This window comes from Sorex araneus, chromosome X, assembly GCF_027595985.1.
Source record: "Sorex araneus isolate mSorAra2 chromosome X, mSorAra2.pri, whole genome shotgun sequence".
Classification (NCBI taxonomy): Eukaryota; Metazoa; Chordata; class Mammalia; order Eulipotyphla; family Soricidae; genus Sorex; species Sorex araneus.
Window position 1 is genome coordinate 179,787,885 of NC_073313.1, and position 21,474 is coordinate 179,809,358.

At 46.1% G+C, this 21,474-nt stretch overlaps 1 protein-coding gene and 1 long non-coding RNA gene across 2 annotated transcripts in view; one reads left to right on the forward strand and one right to left on the reverse strand.

Moving 5' to 3' along the window:
* On the reverse strand, nucleotides 1-8,225 carry LOC129400029 (uncharacterized). Its single transcript, XR_008627374.1, has 4 exons — nucleotides 8,087-8,225; nucleotides 2,514-2,692; nucleotides 1,248-1,565; nucleotides 1-264 (listed from the first exon to the last, which is right to left on the reverse strand). It is a non-coding gene; the product is annotated as an uncharacterized LOC129400029 (long non-coding RNA).
* Nucleotides 7,568-21,474, forward strand: part of LOC101543026 (5-hydroxytryptamine receptor 5B-like) — a 26,301-nt gene continuing 12,394 nt past the window's right edge. The window contains exon 1 of the mRNA XM_055122483.1: nucleotides 7,568-8,839. Within this exon, the coding sequence (XP_054978458.1) occupies nucleotides 7,799-8,839 (1,041 nt within the window). The 5' untranslated portion in view covers nucleotides 7,568-7,798. The remainder of the gene's footprint in view (nucleotides 8,840-21,474) is intronic.

Below are 21,474 nucleotides of genomic sequence, written 5' to 3' on the forward strand. Positions count from 1 at the left end.
GTTCTCTCTCCTGTTGGGTGTTGTATTTTGCAATAGAGGTATTGAGTGGCCTTCATGTTTGGTCTTGATCTGCATCTTCCTGATGATTAGTGATGCAGAGCATTTTCTCATGTGCCTCTTATTTGGATTTCTTCCTTGAGAAAGTTTCTGTTCATTTCATCACCCCATTTTCTGATGAGGTTGGATATTTCCTTCTTGTAGAGTTCAACCAGTGCTCCAAGGCTTTTTAGATGACACGAGAGAAGAGAAAAATGGATAGAAGAGCTGGAAGAAAGAAGAAAGCAAGTGGGCTGGTGAATTCAAGGGGTGTAATATAGAAAACTCAATAGTGTTATTTTCTGCTCTCCCCCAGTGCTCACATCAAAGAAATATAACCCATCCACAGCTCAATAATTTGAATTCATAGAAGAGGAATGAAACGTTAAGACTTCCAGAAGTCAGAGTGCTTCTGTCCCCTGGGATCAGAGGCAGAACCAAGAGGCAATGAATAAGGAATTTTCCTTAGACTCTACTTTTATCCTCTTTTTCAAAGATTTTAAAATTTGCAGTTGAAATTTACCAACAGGCAGCCCAGTGGAAGGATACTTTTTTGGTTTTGCTTTTGGGCCACACCTGGAAATGCTCAGGATTCACTCCTGACAGTGCTCAGAGGAAACATATATGGTGCTGGGGATAGAACCAGGGTCAGCTGCATGGAAGGCAAGTGCTTTACCTCCTATATTACCCTCCATTCCCTGAAAGGATACGTCTTCATTGCTCATTTATTCAACCAATAAAATGATAGTATTAACTTACCAGGTATCATCTTGTCCTGATTTTTTTCTCTATAATTTAAGTTGACCTTTCCAAATGAAGGTCTTTGCAGTTCTTTTTTTTTTATTTTTAGCACTTTTCTCTTCTGTTTCTCTCATGAATCACAAAATCCCGTTAATCGTCGAGTGGCTCGAGCGATCCCAGTAACCTCTACATTCGTCCTATCCCTGAGATTTTAGAAGCCTCTCTCTTCTCGGCCTTCCCAATGGTGCCTCATTGGAGGCTCTTTCAGGGTCAGGGGAATGAGATTCAGCTGGTTACTGGCTTTCGCATATGGATACACCATGGGAAGCTTTCGAGGCTGTCCCATGTGGGCAGGAAGCTCCCAGTAGGTTGCTATTTTCTCCCAGAGGGAAAAGTAGGTTATAAGATATCGCTTCTGGGAGCTTGCTTTTAAGTCTCTGGATGTTGGCCATTGATGGGATTACACGCACCTGGATTCCTCTGCCGGTACCTTCATGAGCGAGGCTTGTCCGAATGTGTGGAGAGGGGCCTTGAGCATGGCTGTGGCTAGGTTCTGGTGGTCTTCGGCCACCGGGAGCTCTGCTTGGGGCGGGGAGGGAAGCTGGAGCCCATCCCCTCCGAGGGGCCCCGGGGAAGACAGCCAGGCGTGCAAGCAAGAGACTCTCTGTTTCTCTAGAGTTAGGAATTGCAAATATCAGTCATTCGTAAGAACTAATGTTTCAGTTACAGAATTGGGGATAAATCTCTGATCCCTGTTGGTCAGAGGGGGTGTGGAGAAGAGAATTCATCTGCAAGAAAGACAAGGGTAAATCCAGACCTCATTGTAGTCCTCCTTCTTCTTTTTTGTTTCTTTTTGGGTCACACCCGGCAATACACAGAGGTTACTCCTGGCTCTGCACTCAGGAATTACTCCTTGCAGTGCTCAGGGGACCATATGGGATTCTTGGAATCGAACCTGGGTTGGCCACGTGCAAGGCAAACACCCTACTCACTGTGCTATCTCTCCAGCCCCCTATAGTCCTCCTTCTTAAATTTGCCATTTTGTGAAATGTTTAAGATGCAGAAAAGTTCTGCTGAGATATGTACTCTTCCTTGCAGCCCTTTTCTTCCCCGCCTTATTCTGCTCATACTCTCCCTCACATTTCATAAGGGCCCAACAAATGGCAAGATGAGCCAGAGAGGGAAGAGATGAGGGAGGCAGGGATCACGGAGCCATAACAGTATTGGACTGGGTCGAGTCCACAACTCCCCATATGTGTCAGGTCCTGCAGTCATTACATGACCTTTATTTTCCACACTGAGATAAAACTTACTAGTCTATGTCAAGAGTTTTTACCCAGGTCTTTGCTTTAGTGCAAATGCAGGAGTTTGAAAGGGTTGAGGTTTAAATACATGATAATTTTTAAAAAGTAACTTAGGTCTTATGAAAGAAAGCAGCTTGGCGGGGTGGGGGGCACAGAAGAGCCCATCTGCTCATTAAAACTCCAAGAGTAGGAGGAGAAACAATTACTCTAAGGCACTATCTCTCCCCCACATCCCTGAAAACAAATGAGCTTCAAAACCCACACAACGGGAAAAACAAACACCAATAATGCTAGATGTTTTATCGAGCATGTTTTATCTGCTTAACATTATCTGAACTCTACCATTTTCCTAGTGGGTTGGAGATCAGCCTACAGCTTGTCAAAAGCTGTTATTTCTGCCCACTTTCATTATTTTTTTAAAAAAATTTTTACCTTAGGTAGCACTGTAGTAGCACTGTTGTCCCATTGTTCATCGATTTGCTCGAGCAGGCACCAGTAACATCTCCATTGTGAGACTTATTGTTATTGTTTATGGCATGTCGAATACGCCACGGGTAGCTTGCCAGGCTCTGCCGTTCGGGCAGGATACTCTTGGTAGCTTGCCGAGCTCTCTGAGAGGGATAGAGGAATTGAACCCACGTTGGATGCGTGCAAGGCGCTGTGCTATGACTCTAGGCCAATTTTACCTTAGGTAGCACAGGTTAAGTATATATAGTTATCTCACTTTACCAATACCCAAGCTCCCAAGATCCCACTAATGCCTTTGTGTTACTTTGTGTTACTTCAAGTCCACCTTATCCCCTCCTCATCCTCCCACCCCCACACACACATCTTGGATGGGACTGGAAGGCATCATGTTAAGTGAAAAAAGTGAAAAAGTCAGAGAGGACAGATCTCACTGAATGATCTCACTCTTGTGTGGTACTTTCAATTCCCTTCCTCATTTTGGTGTCAGGGTTTACACTCAGCAAATTGGGTTGGTGCTGGGATTCAAACCCAAGGCCTCACACGTGCAAGGGATGCATCCAACTCCAGGGTTACACCCCCAGAGAACATTTCTTCCCTCTTACTGATGTCTTTATACACTCTCAGATTCACTATGCTCACGGAGCTGATTCTTGGTTCTTTTCATAGCTGTCTTTATTCATTCACTCAGACTTTACTGGGTTGCATCAGGAGCTCTGGGTACCTGGAAGAGCTGGGCAGCCCAGCCTACATCCTCAGGGCTGCTGCAATTTAATGGAGATGCAACAACTGCCCTCACCCTGGCTTTAGGGACCAGCTAGGACACTGCACTCTCAGGTCTGTGTGTGTATGGAAAGACATGAGGGTAAGGATCAGCTTTTCAAACATTTTGTCTGAGATGATGAATCAACATAAGACCTGCTAAAATCAGGTAGAAGAACACAGGAGTAATATCATCAAAAAAGGGACAGATTTTGATGATAGGCAAAATGAATAATAAAAGCACCAAAGATACAGGGAAGCAGTAAATAGACATAGAAATATTAGCTGACCAATGATGATAGAAATATTCTGCTTTTATTTTTTAAAATATAACTAGCAACCCAGAGGTGAGCACTATAGTTAGTCAATGTCAGGCATCTCCAGATTCTCCTCTGCTGGTGTGGCTACTTTGTTTTGTTCTTCTTTTACTTCCAAATCTTTGCTCCTACCAGGGAAAAGTGTGAGCAAGGGTTTGTCTGCCATTTAAAACCTTCTCATCAGTTGATGTCCAGCCCTGCTCTGCGGTTCTCCACTGGCGGGACTTCTTTCTCCCAACAATGTCAAAAACCTTTGTTCATACCTTTATCCTGCAACCATCAGATGAATCAGCATTATGGTTACTGGACAGAAATTCTTTTTTATTCTTGTTTGTTTTGTTTTGGGGCCACAATTGGCAGTGCCTCGGGGGTTACTCCTGGCTCTGAACTCAGGGATCTCTCCTGGCAGTGCTTGAAGTACCATATGGGATGCCAGGACTGAAACTGGGTGGGTCGCATGCAAGGCAAGCACCTTATCTACTGTAGTGTCACTCCAATCCAGGTTACTGGATAGAAATTCCATTCTCCGATACTCAAAAGATCTTTCAAACAAGACCAACATCTTGCCTTGCCTGCCTTTGTACCTCCCTGATGTTCTGTCCTTTGTGATCAGTCTGAGTTTCCCTGGGCAGGACTGCACCCAGCATTGGGGTAGGAAGGTCCAAGCACCACGTCCTGTCGCATCACACACAGCAAAGACTCTAGAAGAACCAGTTAATGCTTTAATCTGTTCAAAAAACTTAATAACAGAACTAAAGGGCAGAGATGCAACTTATGATAGCAGAGTAAATATAGGATCTCAACAGAGACAAGATTAATGTATTCTAGGGGCCAGAGCAATAGTACAGTGGATAAGGCTTGCATGTGGTCGACCCAAGTTCAATTCCTGGCATCTCATCTGGTCCCTCGAGCCAGGAGTAATCCTTGAGTGCAGAGCCTGGAGGAATCCCTGACCATGGCTGAGTGTGACCCTCCCCCCAACAAAACACACAAAAATATCAATGAATTCTACTATATATATTGGGGCTGGAGTGATAGCACAGCGGGTAGGGCATTTGCTTTGCATGCGGCCGACCCGGGTTTGATTCTCAGCATCCCATATGGTCCCCTGAGCATGGCCAGGGGTAATTCCTGAGTACAGAGCCAGGAGTGACTCCTGAGCATCGCTGGGTGTGACCCAAAAAGCAAAAAAATGAAACAAAACAAAACAAAAATTATACTATATATATAAAAAATTTACTTGACAAAAGGTAAACAGAACAAATGCCAAGACAGGAGGAGTGACAGAGAAAGCAATATGTGATAGCAGCACTGACATGAATCTGTTCTCTAATTCTATTAAAATTGATTTTATAGTCACAAGGTCAGTGACTAGATTTCTGTGATAAGTAGTTAAAGGAGAACAAAGAGCCTCTAGGAGGATAAAAAGATAGCAAATTACCAGATAGAAAAACATGGCCTTTTTAGCCACTAAAGAAATGCAAATTGGAGAAGTTAAATCTCATTAGACAACAATTAATTTTTTTTTTTTTTTGCTTTTTGGGTCACACCCAGCGATGCTCAGGGATTACTCCTGGCTTTGCACTCAGGAATTACTCCTGGCAGTGCTTGGGGGACCATATGGGATGCTGGGGATCAAACCCGGGTCGGCCGCGTGCAAGGCAAACGCCCTCCCCGCTGTGCTATCCCTCCGGCCCCAACAATTAATTTTTTTCTAATTACAAGAAATTAATTTTGGACAGGCAATCTTTCTTGTTATTCCAAAGCCAAGGCCAAGAAAGCAGTGAATCCATTTGATCTCTCTGAGATACACTCGGAAAATATATGACACAAATAATCATAGGTTTCCTATATTTTCACTCAGCTGTAATTTTGGTAGCAAATGTATGAAAGAAACTGGGGCTAGGCCGAGGAGGGGAAATATCCTTCTTTCTCAGTTTTTTTTTCCCTTTTCAGGGAGAAGCGGCGTGGTGCCCACCATATTAAGAGGACTATTAAGCAGGCACAAACTTGGTGGTGCGGGAAGGAGAAAAAAAAAAGTTATGTACTTAGAACAGTGGGACTTAATATTTCTTCATTCTCAGCAATGGAAAACTAATTATCAAATGCTTCCTTGTCAGTAGGGCTGTCGTTTTGGGGGGGAAACTCTAACAACAATAGTGAGTTTTGTGTTGAAGTATGGAATGTAATCAAGGTAAAGAGAAAACGAAGTGAAATTTATCAGTTACACGGGGGGGGGGTGGGGGGGGCGGGGGGTGGGAAGTATACTGGGGTTTTTGGTGGTAGAATATGGGCACTGGTGAAGGGATGGGTGTTTGAGTATTGTATAACTGAGACATAAGCCTGAGAACTTTGTAACTTTCCACATGGTGATTCAATAAAATAAATAACTTTAAAAAAAAAAGAAACTGGAACTGAAAAGATAGTACAGTGGGTAGGGCATTTGCCTTTCATGTGGCCAACCTGGGTTCGATTCCCAGGATCCCATATGGTCCCCTAAGCACCACAAAGAGTAATTCCTGAGTACAAAGCCAGGAGTAAGTCCTGAATGTTGCTGGGTGTGGCCCAAAACAAAACAAAAAAGTGAAGAAAATGCATCAAAGAAATAATGGTAAGAGGGAAAAATAATCCTGCTGACTGTAATGTTAAAAATCAGCAATGCATCCTGCAGACTGAAACTCATCCTGCTTACAAGCTGACAAATTACCTGGTTACTGTTTTCTAGATGTAGTACAAAGACATTAGACTCCGTAATTAGTGTCAAAGGATTTTGGTACTTTGGGCAAAAGAGTTGTAGCCAGCGTCCCATGTTCATTTGTGTCAGCTCCCTCTGAGTTCTAGGGGTGATGGAAAAAGGCCAGGATGGACATGGCACTGTGTGGGCCGTGCTACAGAATGGGAGCATTAAATTAGGGGAAGGGGGCCAAGCACCTCTGCTGTAAATGGAAGCAATGGAGGGACTAGTTCGTCTTTAAAGGGTGCTTGTTGCTCACACCTCTCTGACAAATGACCTGGGTTGAAAGAAGTCTGTTTCTCTTTCCTCCCAGAAACAGAAATAATGTTGCTTTAGGGGTTGTAGTCATGACTGAGCTACTTAGTGAGAGCTAAGGAGGTTGCAGCCACACCAGGAGATTCTCAGGGACTTCTCCTGGCTCTGTAGGGGGATAATGCGATGCAGGAGATCAAACTTGGGTCCTCACATGAGCGCCTTAATCCCTATACCATCTCTCCTGCCCCTTAACTGCGATTGAGGAATGTAAGAGACAGAGACTGGAGGTGGTGGAGAGTGAATGAAATGTTCCCTTTCTGCTGTGTTTTTCCCTTTGCCCCAAGGATCAAAAGTAAATAACCTGGAAGAGAAGAACTGGGAGGCTTGTAATATATAGACTCGGGGTAGTGAGCAACTGAAGAGAAGGTGAGGTGGGAAATGAGTATCTGATGGGAGTGTGGGAATGGGAAAGAAGTTGTGCAGCCTGAGAAATCAAGTTCTTTCTGCAGAGCTCAGTCTTCCCCTCAGGAGGCTGGCTCCAGGCACTCCCAGTTTCCTTTATTTGAGGGGTGGAGGGGGACACACCCAGGAGCACTCAGGACTTCCTCCTGGCTCTGCAGCCAGGGATCACTCTTGGCAGACTTGGAGGACTATATCGGATGCCGGTGATCGAACCCTGGTCGGTCGCGTGCAACGCAAGCAAGCGTTTTCCCGCTGTACTGCCGCGCAGGCTCCGCGCGTCCTATTTTATACATGCCCCTTCTCTTTCGGGAACCTGTAGGACCCAGGGCCAGAAACAAGGGTGCTCAAGCACGGAGAGGGCCGGCCCTTCTGTATCCGGAGTCAAACGGCTCCAGCAGGCGGGTGCTAGGTGTCAGAGGAGGAGAGGAAGGAGAGGGAGGAGGAGAGGGAGAAGGAGGAGGGGGGAGGAGGGGGAGGAGGAAGAATTCCCACCCGGTGGGGTCGCGGTGTCTAGACTACCGCAGCTCGGGCCCTCTCGGTCCGGCGCGCGCCAGGGAGCTGCGGGGCAGCGTGCGGGCAGCCGGCTCCGGCGTCAGGTCTGCTCAAGGACCGCCCGGCCCAGGTGCATCGCGGCTCCAGCCGCCGCCGAGTGGGGGGTGGGTGTGGGAGCGAGACAACTCTTCCCGCCGGGCCAGGCGGCCGGCTCCGGGCTGCGCTCTCGGATGCGCAACCCAGTGACAGCCGGTTGCCGCGGGGACGGCGACGAGAAGTGGGAGGGACCGGCGCACCGAGCAGACCTCCGGAGGGGACTCACCCTGGCTCTTCCCCCTCCTGGAAAAGAGGTCCAGGCAGAGGCTGCCCAAAGAGGGCTGGGGTGCGGCCCGTGCTTTCCCAGCCGGTGCCCGCGCTCGCACCACCCCACCTGGAGGGTCTACCGAGCCCCCGGGCCGCGCGCATCCCCCAAGCAGGGGAGCCGGCATCCGGAGCGCCGCGCCATGGAGGCAGCTAACCTCTCCCGGGCCGCTGCCAGCGTCGCTCTCTCCCTGGGCCCAGAAGCGAGCAGCAGCAGCCCGGTTCCGGGCGGTGTGGTCCAGACAGCGCCGGGCCGAGAGCCGCCCTACTCTGTTTTCACCGTGCTGGTGGTGACGCTGCTGGTGCTGCTGATTGCGGCCACTTTCCTGTGGAACCTGCTGGTGCTCATTACCATCCTGCGCGTCCGCGCCTTCCATCGTGTGCCGCATAACTTGGTGGCCTCGACGGCCGTGTCGGACGTGCTGGTGGCCGCCCTGGTGATGCCCCTGAGCCTGGTGAGCGAGCTGTCGGCGGGGCGCCGCTGGCGCCTGGGCCGGAGCCTGTGCCACGTGTGGATCTCTTTCGACGTGCTGTGCTGCACCGCCAGCATCTGGAACGTGGCGGCCATCGCCCTGGACCGCTACTGGACCATCACGCGCCACCTGCAGTACACGCTGCGCACCCGGAGTCGCGCCTCGGCGCTCATGATCGCGCTGACCTGGGCGCTCTCGGCGCTCATCGCCCTCGCCCCGCTGCTCTTCGGCTGGGGAGAAGCGTATGACGCGCGACTCCTGCGCTGCCAGGTGAGCCAGGAACCCTCCTACGCCGTCTTCTCCACCTGCGGCGCCTTCTACCTGCCCCTTTGCGTGGTTCTTTTCGTCTACTGGAAGATCTACAAGGCGGCCAAGTTGCGCTTCGGCCGCCGCCGCCGGGCTGTGCTGCCCTTGCCCGCGACGAGCGTGCAGTTGAAGGTGGGTTGTGGAACGAGGATTCGGGTGGGGGTGGCGAGAGGAAGGAACTTGTCGAAAGGGAAAGTTGGCGGGCCTTTCTTGCACAGTTGGGTCGACAACGCGCTGTGAGATCTCCGTGGGCTTTAGGTCTGCTCCCCAAAAGCTCCCCAGATGAGGTGCGTGTACGCCGAGAGCGCACGCCAAGAACTCTGCTCCCGGACCCGCGGACCCGCGATGCTCCGGGGAAGGGTTTCAGCACTGGAGCGCAAAGCCTGAAGCTGGTTGCCTGGAGCTGGCAACCTTTGCACTGCCCAGCTGGCGGGGACTGGCTGGTGAGAGTATCTGATCCGCTGCCCCATTCTCCCTTTTCCGCTGAAGTGTGTGTGTGTGTGTGTGTGTGTGTGTGTATGTGAGAGAGAGAGAGAGAGAGAGAGAGAGAGAGAGAGAGAGAGAGAGAGAGAGAGAGAGAGAGAGAGGTGGGCAGCTTCCTAGTCCCTGCCAGACCGACTGGGACTGCGGTGGGCTGGGAATTCGTCCTGCACATGAAGACATTTCTGTGACCATTTTCTATCTCCATCACAAGTGAGTCCTTCTGGTATCTGGAAACGGTATCCCCCAGTTCTATGCCGGCTTCCTTTCAGGGAGTGAGATTTTGTGAGTGATGAGAAAAATTAGTGCGGCTAATCGTCCTGTTTACTTTTCCTGGTCTCTCTAGCCCTGAGTTGGAAGCAGGTGGAGCTCGGCCTTGGGCAGCAGTTGCTTCCTCTCTGTGGGCCTAATTTACTCTTCTTGTTGCAATAAATTCCTGTGTCCTAAGTCAAGATGCATGAGATGAACCAAGGGAAGTTTTGGTCCCAGGGCCTGACCCTCTAACTGGAGTAAGGAAAAGATGGATGTGGGGGTATTGCCTGACTATCTGAACAATGATCTGACGATGCCCCGGGGCATATAATGAGCTGGAGAGACCACCTTGCCCAGAATTTCTCTGCTTTACATTTATTATTCCATGCAGAGCTTTAGACCTTTTGGCTAGGCCCTAACGGATGTCAGCTCTAGCCTTGCCTTGGAAACCTACAGTGTTTTCTTTGGGATTTTCACATATTCAAGCAGCAGTGAATAGTCCTAGGAAATTTTAGGATTCACCAACTTTTTTTTCCAATACAGCATGTGGGCAAAGGAAGAGAAAACAATATGGGGAGGAAAGAGACTTTTTAATTTTTAATTGTTGCCCCTTTGACTTTAGTTTTTGAAAGCTAATTAGGCTACTCAGTTATATGTGGTGGTGGTTTGAGGGGGAGGCAGTACACACCCGTTAGTGCTCAGGGCTGACTGCTGGCTCTGTGCTCAAGGATCTCTCCTGGCATGGCTGGGGGGAACATATTTTGTGCCAGGATCGAAGCCAGGTCAGCAGTGTGCAAGGCAAGCACCCTACCCACTGTACTATCTCTCCAGTCCATCAGTTATATATATGTTTAAAAATGTCAAGCTTCACCCCCTTCTCTTCATTAAATGGCAGAGGAACTTTGCAGCATAAAATAGGAACATCAAGACTATAATTAGAAGTGTTGGTAGGGAAGTGCTGTTTTCGGAATGAATGATGTTCTTTTAAAGGCCCCTTAGAAATGCCTGGGGATGATTATAGCTTTTTCTCTGACTGTTGAGGTAGGGCTGACTTTTAATAGCTACATCACTCCAATGTGCACCCAGAGAAATCCTGAGGAAATGGATGCCAGAAAGTCTTGCCAAGATTGAGTTCAATGCTCATTTTCCCCCAACTCTTTATATCAGACAGAAAATATAAAGGATCTGGGACTGAACCAGATCGGCCCAATCCAGCAGCCCAGATGAAAGTTGAAAGAACTCTGCATTTCCTACAGTTGGACCTGCAAAGGGTGGGGACAGGCAAAGCTGCCTTCTTACTTGAACCCTCAAGTTATTTAGTTTTCATCCTTCCTTCCTTTCTTCTTCCTTCCTTTCTCCCTCCCTCTCTTCCTTTCCTCCCTTCCTCCTTCCCTCCCTCCTTCCCTCCCTCCCTTCCTTCCTTCCTTCCTTCCTTCCTTCCTTCCTTCCTTCCTTCCTTCCTTCCTTCCTTCCTTCCTTCCCTCCCTCCCTCTCTTCCTTCCCTCCCTCCCTCTCTTCCCTTTCTCACTTCCTTCTTCCTTCCATTCCTTCCCTCCCTCCCTCCCTTTCTTTCTTTCTTTCTTTCTTTCTTTCTTTCTTTCTTTCTTTCTTTCTTTCTTTCTTTCTTTCTTTCTTTCTTTTTTTCTTCCTCTCTCCCTCTCTCTTTCTTCCTTTCCTTTCCTTTCCTTTCCTTTCCTTTCCTTTCCTTTCCTTTCCTTTCCTTTCCTTTCCTTTCCTTTCCTTTCCTTTCCTTTCCTTTCCTTTCCTTTCCTTTCCTTTCTTTTCTGTTCTTTTCTTTTTTTGGTTTTTGGGCAACAACCAGCTGGCTCAGGGCTTACTTCTGGCTCTGTGCTCAGGGATCACTCTAGGAGAATGAGCTCAAGGGACCATATGAGATACTGAAGGTTGAACTCAGGATTGTCTGCTATGTGCAAGGCAAGCACCTAGTCAGGTATATTATCTCTGCAGCCCCTTAAGTTTTCCTTTCTAATCTGCAGTATTACTCTCAGTTATGTCCTAGAGTTTTAATCACATGAGGCTGATTATAGGAGCTAGTGCCTGAGTGTATTTTCTTTCTTTCTTTTTTTCTCTTTATTTTCAGGGCATTTTAGCCTCCCCACTCCACACACACACACACACACACACACACACACATACACACACACACACACACACATACACACAGAGAGATCTACAGTTCTGGGGTGAGTCTACTACTGACTCTTTGGAAGTTGCTCCCAGAGGTGCTCAGAGACCAATCTGAGCCAGGGCCTCCCACAAGTAGAACGTGTAAGCAGCCCTTTGAGCTGTCTCCTGGCTGGAGTATCCTTTGCAAATTGCAGCATGCCCTCATGCAAATTTCTGGGAAACATTACCAAATTAGCTTTTGCAAACTTGCCGGCCATAGCCACCAAAAGCAAAAACCAAAAAACTAAATAGTATCTTCCTAACACTCTCTTTTTCCTGTGAGTCTAGGGGATGGGAATTGATTTCCAGTCCTGCAAACACTCTACACTGCTGTCTGTGGGTGACAGAAGCACTCCAGGAGTCTGAAGGCCTCCAGGGGCCTGACTGTGTGTGAATCCTGCCTCTTAAATTTCCATGCAAAAAAAATGTCGTCATAAAGGGGTCTTTAACAGTTCCTGGATGGACAGGAATTCTTTCAGCTAAGGCCCAATCAGTGAAGATAGAGAAGAAAACAAATATTTCCTGAGTTCCTGAGAAACAAATATTTGTTTCCTCCTCCAGGCACTATCTTTCAATGCTTTCATCCACCATCTTATATAGTTCCTATCATCCAGCTGAGATGGTTTGTACTTTCTAAAAGTCACAATAAGCTAATGCACACCCAGTAACATGTAGCCCCCAAACGATTATTTCATTCTTACCCAAAGCACAATGTGTGTTGGCCTCCTACCCCATGTCTTTCTCCAGGTCATGGATCGGGGCCACATGTCATGTTCAGTTGTGCTGTCTGGAGCACATGGCTTCCACGTTCTCTGTGGAAAGCAGAGGGGTGGAGGAGGGAAGGAGGGAGAAAGGGAGAGAGAGACAGAGAGACAGACGACAGACATACAGACAGAAACAGAGACAGAGACACAGACACACAGAGACAGAGACAGACAACAGACATACAGACAGACAGAAACAGAGACAGATACACAGACGCAGAGACACAGAGACAGACACAGAGAGCAACTTTTAACTTGCTTAACCTGAGGTGAACTTAAGTCCACTTCATGGAGTTTGGGGGGATACACCTGGCTCTTTGCTCAGGGGGGTCACTCCCATGGTGCTACAAGGACAATGTGATATTGGGGCTCAAACCTGGGCCTCTTGTATGCATAGCGTATGCTCTGCCCATTGAACTACCTCTCTAGCTCACATAGCACTTTGGTTCATGGTGCATTAGCAGCCACTGGCTGAAACATCCAAGGAACTATGGCTCTAAGTGCTGCCTGCCTTCGCCACTCTGCTCATTTTCTGAGGACAAAGTTAATTCTTTCATAGTCTCACCATTATTGGTTAGAGAAGTTGAACCGTGTGCCACATCTAAAATTCTTTTCTTCTCATCACTTTTTTTCTGACTCCCTCGTGTCTCCAGGAACTTGAATTATTTTTCTTTGGAGGAGGAAGTTTGACCACTCAGTAGAGCTCAGGGACTACTCCCAGCTTGACACTTTGGGGGTCACTCCGGGCTAGTGCTCTGGGAGCCCATGTAGTGCCAGGGATTGAACGTGGGCTTCCTACATGCCAAGTACGTGGCAGCCTTTTGAGCTGTCTCTGCAGCCCAGGAGCTTAACTTTTCAGCTCCATCCCCTTATTGCTCAGGGGCATCCCAGCCTTCACCAGACCAAGCCCATCGTCACCCTGTGAGGGCCAGTCCTGAGCACAGGTCTCAAAGCCATGCACATGGGTTAGAGAAGTAGCGCAAGTAATAGAGCTCAGACCTACTGTCTGTGAGACCTAGAGTCTGACCGCTGCCACCTCCTGCAACCCCCCTCCAACCCTACCGGACATGTTCCTTAAAACAAAACAAACTGCGTGTGAGAACTCCCCTTCCAGAGGAGCTGGATCCAGATGAGCACAGAGGCACTCCTGTCAGCCTTGCTCAGGAGAGGGAAATTCCCACCCTGCCCTCCTCTAGTACCACCCCGGAGATTGAGCGCCTCCTAAACCTGTAGTCTGCTCCACATCCACTTCAGACAACACCACCACTCTGGGTCGATTGTTTTTTTAATTGTCCTTTACAGCGAGCTGGAGCAACATCACAGTGAGTAGGACATTTGCCTTGCATGTGGCCGACCCAGGTTCCATTTCTCCATCCCTCTCGGAGAGCCCGGCAAGCTACAGAGAGTATCCAGCCCGCATGGCAGAGCCTGGCAAGCTACCCGTGGCATATTTGATATGCCAAAAACAGTAACAACAAGTCTCACAATGGAGACGTTACTGGTGCATGCTAGAGCAAATCCATGAACAACGGGATGACAGTGCTACTGTGCTACAGTCCTTTACTGCTGACTAGGGAGAAGAAAAAGCATCAGTAGAGGTTATCTATTTTTTTTTTTTTTGGTGGGGGACATGAGCCATCAATGTTCAGAGCTTACTCCTGGTACTCAGCAATCACTCCTTAGTGGTGCTTGGGGGACCTTACATAGGCTTTTGGGGATTGAGCTAGGGATGGCTGCATACAAGGCAAATGCCCTGCCCACAGTACTGTATCTCCAGCTCTGAGATGATTTGCTTTAAAAAAGTAACATCCGGGGCCGGGGCAATTGTACAGAGGGTAGGGCACTTGCTTTGCAAGTGGCTGGTCTGGATTTGATTGCCAGCATCCCACCTGGTTCCATGAGCACTGCTAGGAGTGATCCCTGAGTGCAAAGCCAGGACTAACCCCTGAGCAGCAGCGGGTGTGGTCCAGAAACTGAAAAACAAAAAATGTAACATTAAAGGCTTTACCCCCCATTCTGAATGACTTGATGGATTTCTGTGCATGAGTGGTACCAGGCGCTCCTTAGTTCTGAGCAAAGGAGGCCCAGTGCTGGGAACACTTTCAGATAATTTTGTAGCTGCTTCAGTTTTGGACCTGGCAGGGAGAGGGGTCGGGGCAGGGTGTGACAGTACTTTTGGCCATGCCAGTGGTTGCAAAGGGATAGTACATGTTGCTGTGGTTCTAGGAGTTTCACAGGGTGATGGTCTGGTGGAGATGCTGGGGACCCAGTTCAGGGCCTCTCACCTGCCAGGCAAGCATCCAGTCACCAGATCACATCCCCTGGAAATGGTTTGATTTTCATTTCCTTTGAAATTCGAGAAAAAAGGAACTTAGTGGTAATGAATATGTAATAATAAAACCAGACGTGCTTATATTAGTCTTGCTAATAATTTGCTCGTAAAATATCATTTTTAATATTTTTTAATGGAGAAAAGGGTCTGCAGAGGCAGAGTGCCTAGGGCTCTTGAAAGTCATCCAGCAGCCGTGATGGATACGCTTCGCTCACTCACTCTATCCATAAACATGTGCTGGGAGACGCACGCACAGTGGGTAAGAGCGCGGGGCCCGGAAACAAGGAGGTGGAGGCTTCAATTCTTTTTCTGCCCCTTATTTGCACTTTAGCCAAGTGATTTGATTTTCATCTGCATTTCCCCAAGGCAAATGGAAATATTGCCATCTGCCCCATAATGTTCTTGTGAAAAGTAAATGAGACACAAGTGTATATGCAATGTCTGAAACAATAAACCAAGGCTGGGTGATTGTTCAAGTGATGGAGCACATCCCTGGCATGTTCAAGGCCTTGGGTTCTGTCCCTGGCACCACATGGGCTCCCAAGAACCACTGGGTACAGTACTGGTGGCCCCTGAGCTCCACTGGGCCTGAGCATCACAGGTTGGGGGGAACCCCAGCCCACCCCACCTCTTGCCCCCAGAACAGCTGGGTCTGGCTCCTAAAAAGATATAATAAGTAAACCATAACTTATAGTCACTATATTATTTTTACAATATTTGTTTAATTCCTTCCAGCAAATTATCAATAAAGGCGTATTATTTTTTCTCTCTAATTGCTATGCCTTACTATCAGAAAAAGATGGGTTATGTAATGCTGGCATCACACCTTACTCAAAACTTAGTGGCTTAAAACAACAGATTTATTTTTTGTGCCAGGGACATGATCTCTTTATAGGTAATAAAACAATAAATGTTTATCACACACTTCTGTGTGTTGGAAATGGCTAAATGGGTGCTTCTGGCCTGGGTATGAGAGGGAGTTGGTTCCAAGATAGCAGGTGGCACAAAGACTTGTTTAGTGCTGGACACTCCACTTCTACAGTTTTTGTTCACAGGAAGCTGTATCTTTGGGTCAAGAACCTCCAGGGAGCTGCTTGTGGGAATTACAACATGACATTGGACTTCCCATAATCCACTAGGGTGAAGCAGTAGGGAAACAAGTGTCTTCTATGACCTGTGTCAGAAGTCTTGTATGACCCCTCTCCCCATATCTATACATCATAGGCCATAACAATAGCCAGGGCTCAAGGGAGAAGAGTTAGGCTCCACTTTTGAAGGAATGTCAGTGGACCCATGGATATATTTCATATCCACCCTAATAAGACATTCCGATAATGTTTTAAATTCCTTTCTGTTCTTTTCCTGCCCTTGTCTGTGTCAGATACTGTGGCCATGTTTCAGGTTTCAAGCCCCGAGCAAGCAGAGGTCTGCTTTCCATGGATTCATTTTTGTAGACCACAATGATAGAACTTTAAATTCGACAGAAGATTTCTAGATGCTTCTGCTAGAAGTTATGGCCAGGAAAGACAAAATAGTGTATTACGAAGTCTGTGTGTGTGTGTGTGTGTGTATGTGTGCATGTGTGTCTGTGTGTGTGAATTCTTAAGGACAGAATAAATAGAAACAAATATTGCATCATAATGTTTGTGACCATTTGGATCTGAATTTTATTTTTCATTTATTTATTTACTCATTGATTATTTAATTTGGGGCTACAGCCGGTGGTGCTAGGGTGTAGCTATGTGATCAGGGATCACTCCTAGTGGGATTTGAGTGATTATATGTGGTACCTGGAATCAAACTCAAATCAGCTGCATGCAAGGCAAGTGCCCTACCACTGTACTATCTCTCCAGTTGGGATATAAGTTTTAAATGATGCTATTTTAGAAATATTTGGCTCTCTAAGCTAATATTTATTAACACTACATAAGCCCTGAGAAACTTGTACAAAGTCCTTTATGTTTTGTCACTTGTCCAGTGTTTTGTTCTCTTTATTCCAAAGATTAAGCAGTAGTAGGCTTGTGGATGGATGGAACCACATATGGACCACATACGGGTTCAGTGTGAACAGAGATGTGGGAAGAGAAGAGGGTCTGGAAAACCATTACCCTCATTCTGTCTTCTGCTAAAGGATTCATGGTTCAGATGCATTCCGTTGCCAGACTGCAAGGCTATTTTGTATGAATTAAATTGTGTAATTAGAGACAGAATATCTGGCACATGGTTTGGTTCTTTTTAAGGTTGGCACCTAACTGAGAGTTTCCAGAACAAGTAGGGTGCAGAAAAGGGCTTCTGTAAACCTCTCTAGGCTGCCCCCTCCTTATAAACTTCTTATCTGTCCTCTTACACTATTATATTATTCTGCCTCTTCACCTCTACTTCCATGTCTCTTTTATCTCTGATTGGTTTGTTGTGGAGGAGTGGAGCAAGGTGAAACATAGGGGAGGTAGGCCAGGATGGTACAGGACCTGGATATTTTCATACTTGACCTTGCAAGGCACTGCATCTTAAATCCCCGTTGTTCTTGGAGAACATTGAATTTCTTGGCAAAAGAATGTGACCCAAACTCCATGGCTCTGACTTTTTGGTAGGTCTCAGAATTCTTTCAGAATTGAATAAAACTTGGGCTAGGTGCCCAGAAAGATATATAGGTACTTCCTGGAACATTCCAGCTTGCCAGGGTACTCTGGACACCAATTGCTGGATAGTACCAGCCTTCCTCCCATACTGGGTAGCCTGAGGAGTAAAGTCCGTAGCACTTAGTAACTGGGGCTCTCTAAGGCAGGGTAATTTTCTTCCAGTGAGTCACAGTATTCTGGAGGGCATACAGATGATACAGATGTAAAGGGCAAAATCCTTCTTGCTTCAGTACACCCCACTCTGATCTACGATCCCAGGGAGATAAACCTAAGAATATTGATCCAAACACGTGACCTTCCAGTGGCAAATTACTCCTTAAGGGGAATTATTTTATTTTTATTCTATCTTAAATTTTACTTTATTTGTATAAAATTGTTTATGATGGGGACTGGAGCGATAGCACAGCAGATATGGCATTTGCCTTGTATGCAGCCGACCGAGGTTCAATTCCCATCATCCCATATGGTCCCCCGAGTACTGCCAGGAGTGATCCCTGAGTGCAGAGCCAGGAGTAACCCCTGAGCATCGCAGGGTGTCATCCAAAAAGAAAAAAAAATAAAATTGTTCATGATGATTTATTGCATTCAATATTCCAACACCAATCTCACCATCATTATACTTTCCCACTGCCATTATTTTCAATGTTCTCAACCAGCACCCAAGCCTGCTCCAATAGCAAGTCCTAAACAATTTATTTTATATTGCTTGTTATGAATGATTCACTGAAAATGATCAAAACGATTTCTTTCAAAGAAAGTGTGTAAATATTGTATCTCAACCTGGAGCCACTAAGCCCTTGCATAAGAGATTACTAACATGTTACAGATTATGCCTTGTGTGTTAATGTTTTCTTACTTGAGATTGGTTACCCTCTACTTTACATCCCATCCAATGTAGTGTGCTCCTCCTGGTATATCAGTGGTGTAGAGTTTAAGATGTCTACATTTGCATCCACATGCTCCAGGAATTGTATTGAATGGGGTGATATATCTGAGGTTAAATTTTTATCTGGATGGCGATTCTGGGGTCCAGAGGCATCTCTGCTTTTTGTTGATCTCTCTTTTTTTTCTTTGCTTTTTTTGGGTTACACCCGACAATGCACAGGGGTTACTCCTGCTCTGCACTAAGGAATTACTCCTGGCGGTTCTCAGGGGACCATATGGGATGCTTGGAATCAAACCTGGGTCGGCCATGTGCATGGCAAATGCCCTACCCACCATGCTATCGCTCCAGCCCTGTTTGTTGATCTCTTTTGAGATTTGTGTGTCTCTGGATCATGACTGATTAATGAGCTTTTATGGTGCAGAGGCAATTCATGGGCATGTCTGCCAGGCTCCAGTAAGAACAGGGAAATGGGAGGAGGTATCCTATCTCTGACTCCTTGAGAGCCTGGAGATTTTGGTCACAAAACCCACATACCTGAGTTTTTCAACAGATTCATTCCTGGAGGAGGCTCATCCCAAATCTATGGAGTCCAGCAATGAGCATGGTGGTAAGGGAATGATTTTAGATCAGATGATATTAGAGCTGAACACACAAGTATAGCCTAATTTTAATGATCACACTGGGTTACTTTTTCATCATTAGTTCCAGGTGGGTCTTTAGGCATCCCTAAAGAAAATATATGTTTCAAAATACAAAAATGATAGCAGTTTGTCTTATGATTATGCCCGAGACTTTAGCAAAACTGTATTCTGCTGTGTGTATAAATGCAATTAAAGGGAAAATAATTGCTTGTTTTGACTTTTGTCTTTGTTTTCAAGCCACACCTGGAAATGCTCAGGGATTACTTCCTGGGTTTGTGCTCAGGAACCCTCAAGGAACCATGTAGGGGCCAGGGACTGAAATTGGGTCAGTCTTGTGCAAGGCAAGCACCTTACACACTGAACTATCTCTCAATACCCAGAAAAATAGTTTTTCTCAAGCCTAACAGTGCTCTGTGTTTTATTCTTTTGTGAGAAAACTTTTTTTTAGGGGGTTTGTTTCTTTTGCACAAGAGAAATAGCTGAGAAAATTTTCTGTTCTAGTTTGTCAGACAAGCAAGACAGCTTCTGTTTACTTTGAGGGATATTTTGGTTAGCTACCTCCTTAAGGTGCCTTAGAGAAATATGCCTTGGAGCTGGGTGATGTTTGTAAACCTTGGGCAGAGAACATATTTCTCAGGTAACCCCAGTGTTGACTTGCCAAGCTCTAGTTAGAACTGGGGAAATCCAGTTATAATCCAGATTGTCTTTGGCCATTACAAAACATCTCAGTACCCTATGTCTTCCTTTAGCTGTTGTTAGGACTTGGTGATTCAGTGTAATCATGGGGCAACTGGAAAATACCGAGGCTCTCTCTCGACACCTGCATTTGGTGGTCTTGAGCTGCTTCCCCACCCGGGATGGCCAATTCTATATGCAGATGAAGGAGGAAACAAGGGTCAGGCTGGTTGGTGATCAGTTACCTTTTATTCCATTCTCCCGATGCACATGTTCCAATCCCACTGAGATCCCCATTCTAGTCTCACACTGTCCCTCCTGTCTCTCTACCTCATCTCTCAGCACTGCAACTCACCACCTTGGTCTCTCTCTCTCTAGTCTCTCACCAACACCCCCCACCCCCCCTGCATTGTGGGTAGCCACCACACCCTGTCTGGTAGCACAATCAACATATAAAAGCCCTTCTTCTGCTCAAGGGCAAAATACCACTTAGGGCTTGTAGGGTGGCTCTTCTGGGGACATCTTGCTATAGATCTCAGACTATAGTGCTCAGGCCAGATTAATTTTTCCTAACCTTAGCAGGGTCCTAATCCAGCTGTTAATTTTTGGACCATGACAGAATTTGTCCATGACAATGCTCTTAACTTATAGTTTAGTATTATGGCACTTTGGCCTGGCCCATTTCGATGCTAGCGTAGCTCATAACTTGCCCTGAGTTCATCAAGTCCCTCTTTGGGACCATAACAACAAAAATAAAATCTGTATATACATTGTATTTCCTCCGCCCCTCTCGGAGAGCCTGGCAAGTTACCAAGAGTATCCTGAACACAGCAGAGCCTGGCAAGCTACCCGTGGCATAATTAATATGCTAAAAACAGTAACAACAAGTCTCACAATGGAGACATTTCTGCTGCCTGTTTGAGCAAATCGATGAACAATGGGATGACAGTGACAGTGATAGTGACAGATAAATCCTACAAATGTGTATTTAGTAAGAGTGAAGGAGTAAATTAACATTTAAGGGGATAGGCCTTTACAAGTAAAAAAGTGTTTTTATCCTAAGAAAGGTATATAGAGTTTATGTTAGGAAATATTTTAACTATTGTTAGATATTTGCACTAATAAAGGATTTTAATAAAAATTTATGTGGGTATAAAAACTGATCAGATGTATGACATTCAATATAAATCACATGTTAATTCATTAATGCAAATGTATACTATCCCTTAGCAGGATAACAGTAAACAAACCTTTGTAAATCTAGTGGATGGCAAGTATAAGTGTTATAGCCAGTGCCATGCTTGATGCCAAGTGCTGAGGAGTTTATCTTGCCTTTGAAAGATGCTCCTCTAATATTTTTTGCAAGACTGATTTCAAGGCTGTGAATTCCCTAAGCTGTTGCCTGTCCCTGAAGCTCTATTATTCCTCCAGATCTAATGATAATCTAGCTGGACAGAGTATTCTCAGTGAGGTATTCATTTCATTGAATTTTTGTACTATATCTCTCTGTTCTCTTCTGGCTTCAAGAGCATCGTTTTGTAGTTTTTCTATGAATCTTATGAGCTTTCCTTTGTAAGTTCTGTTTTTTTTATCTTGTTGCTTTCAATATTCTGTCCCTATTAATGCATTTTGTCATTCTGAGGACAACGTATCTTGGAGGCTTCATGTTCGAGTCTATTTTCACTGGGACTCGTTGGGCCTCTTGAATCTTAGTGCCTGTATTCCTCAACTCTGGGAAAATCTTATCAATGATTTCTTTATTATTTCTTCATCAAACTTATCTTTCTGGTCTTCAGAGACTTTGATGATTTCTTATGTTGTTCCTCTTGAACTCACCCCATGATTCTCTGGTGTACTGTTAAATTCCTTTCAAGCTGTTTTCCATTTTCTGTTGCTTTCTATGTTTCCTGC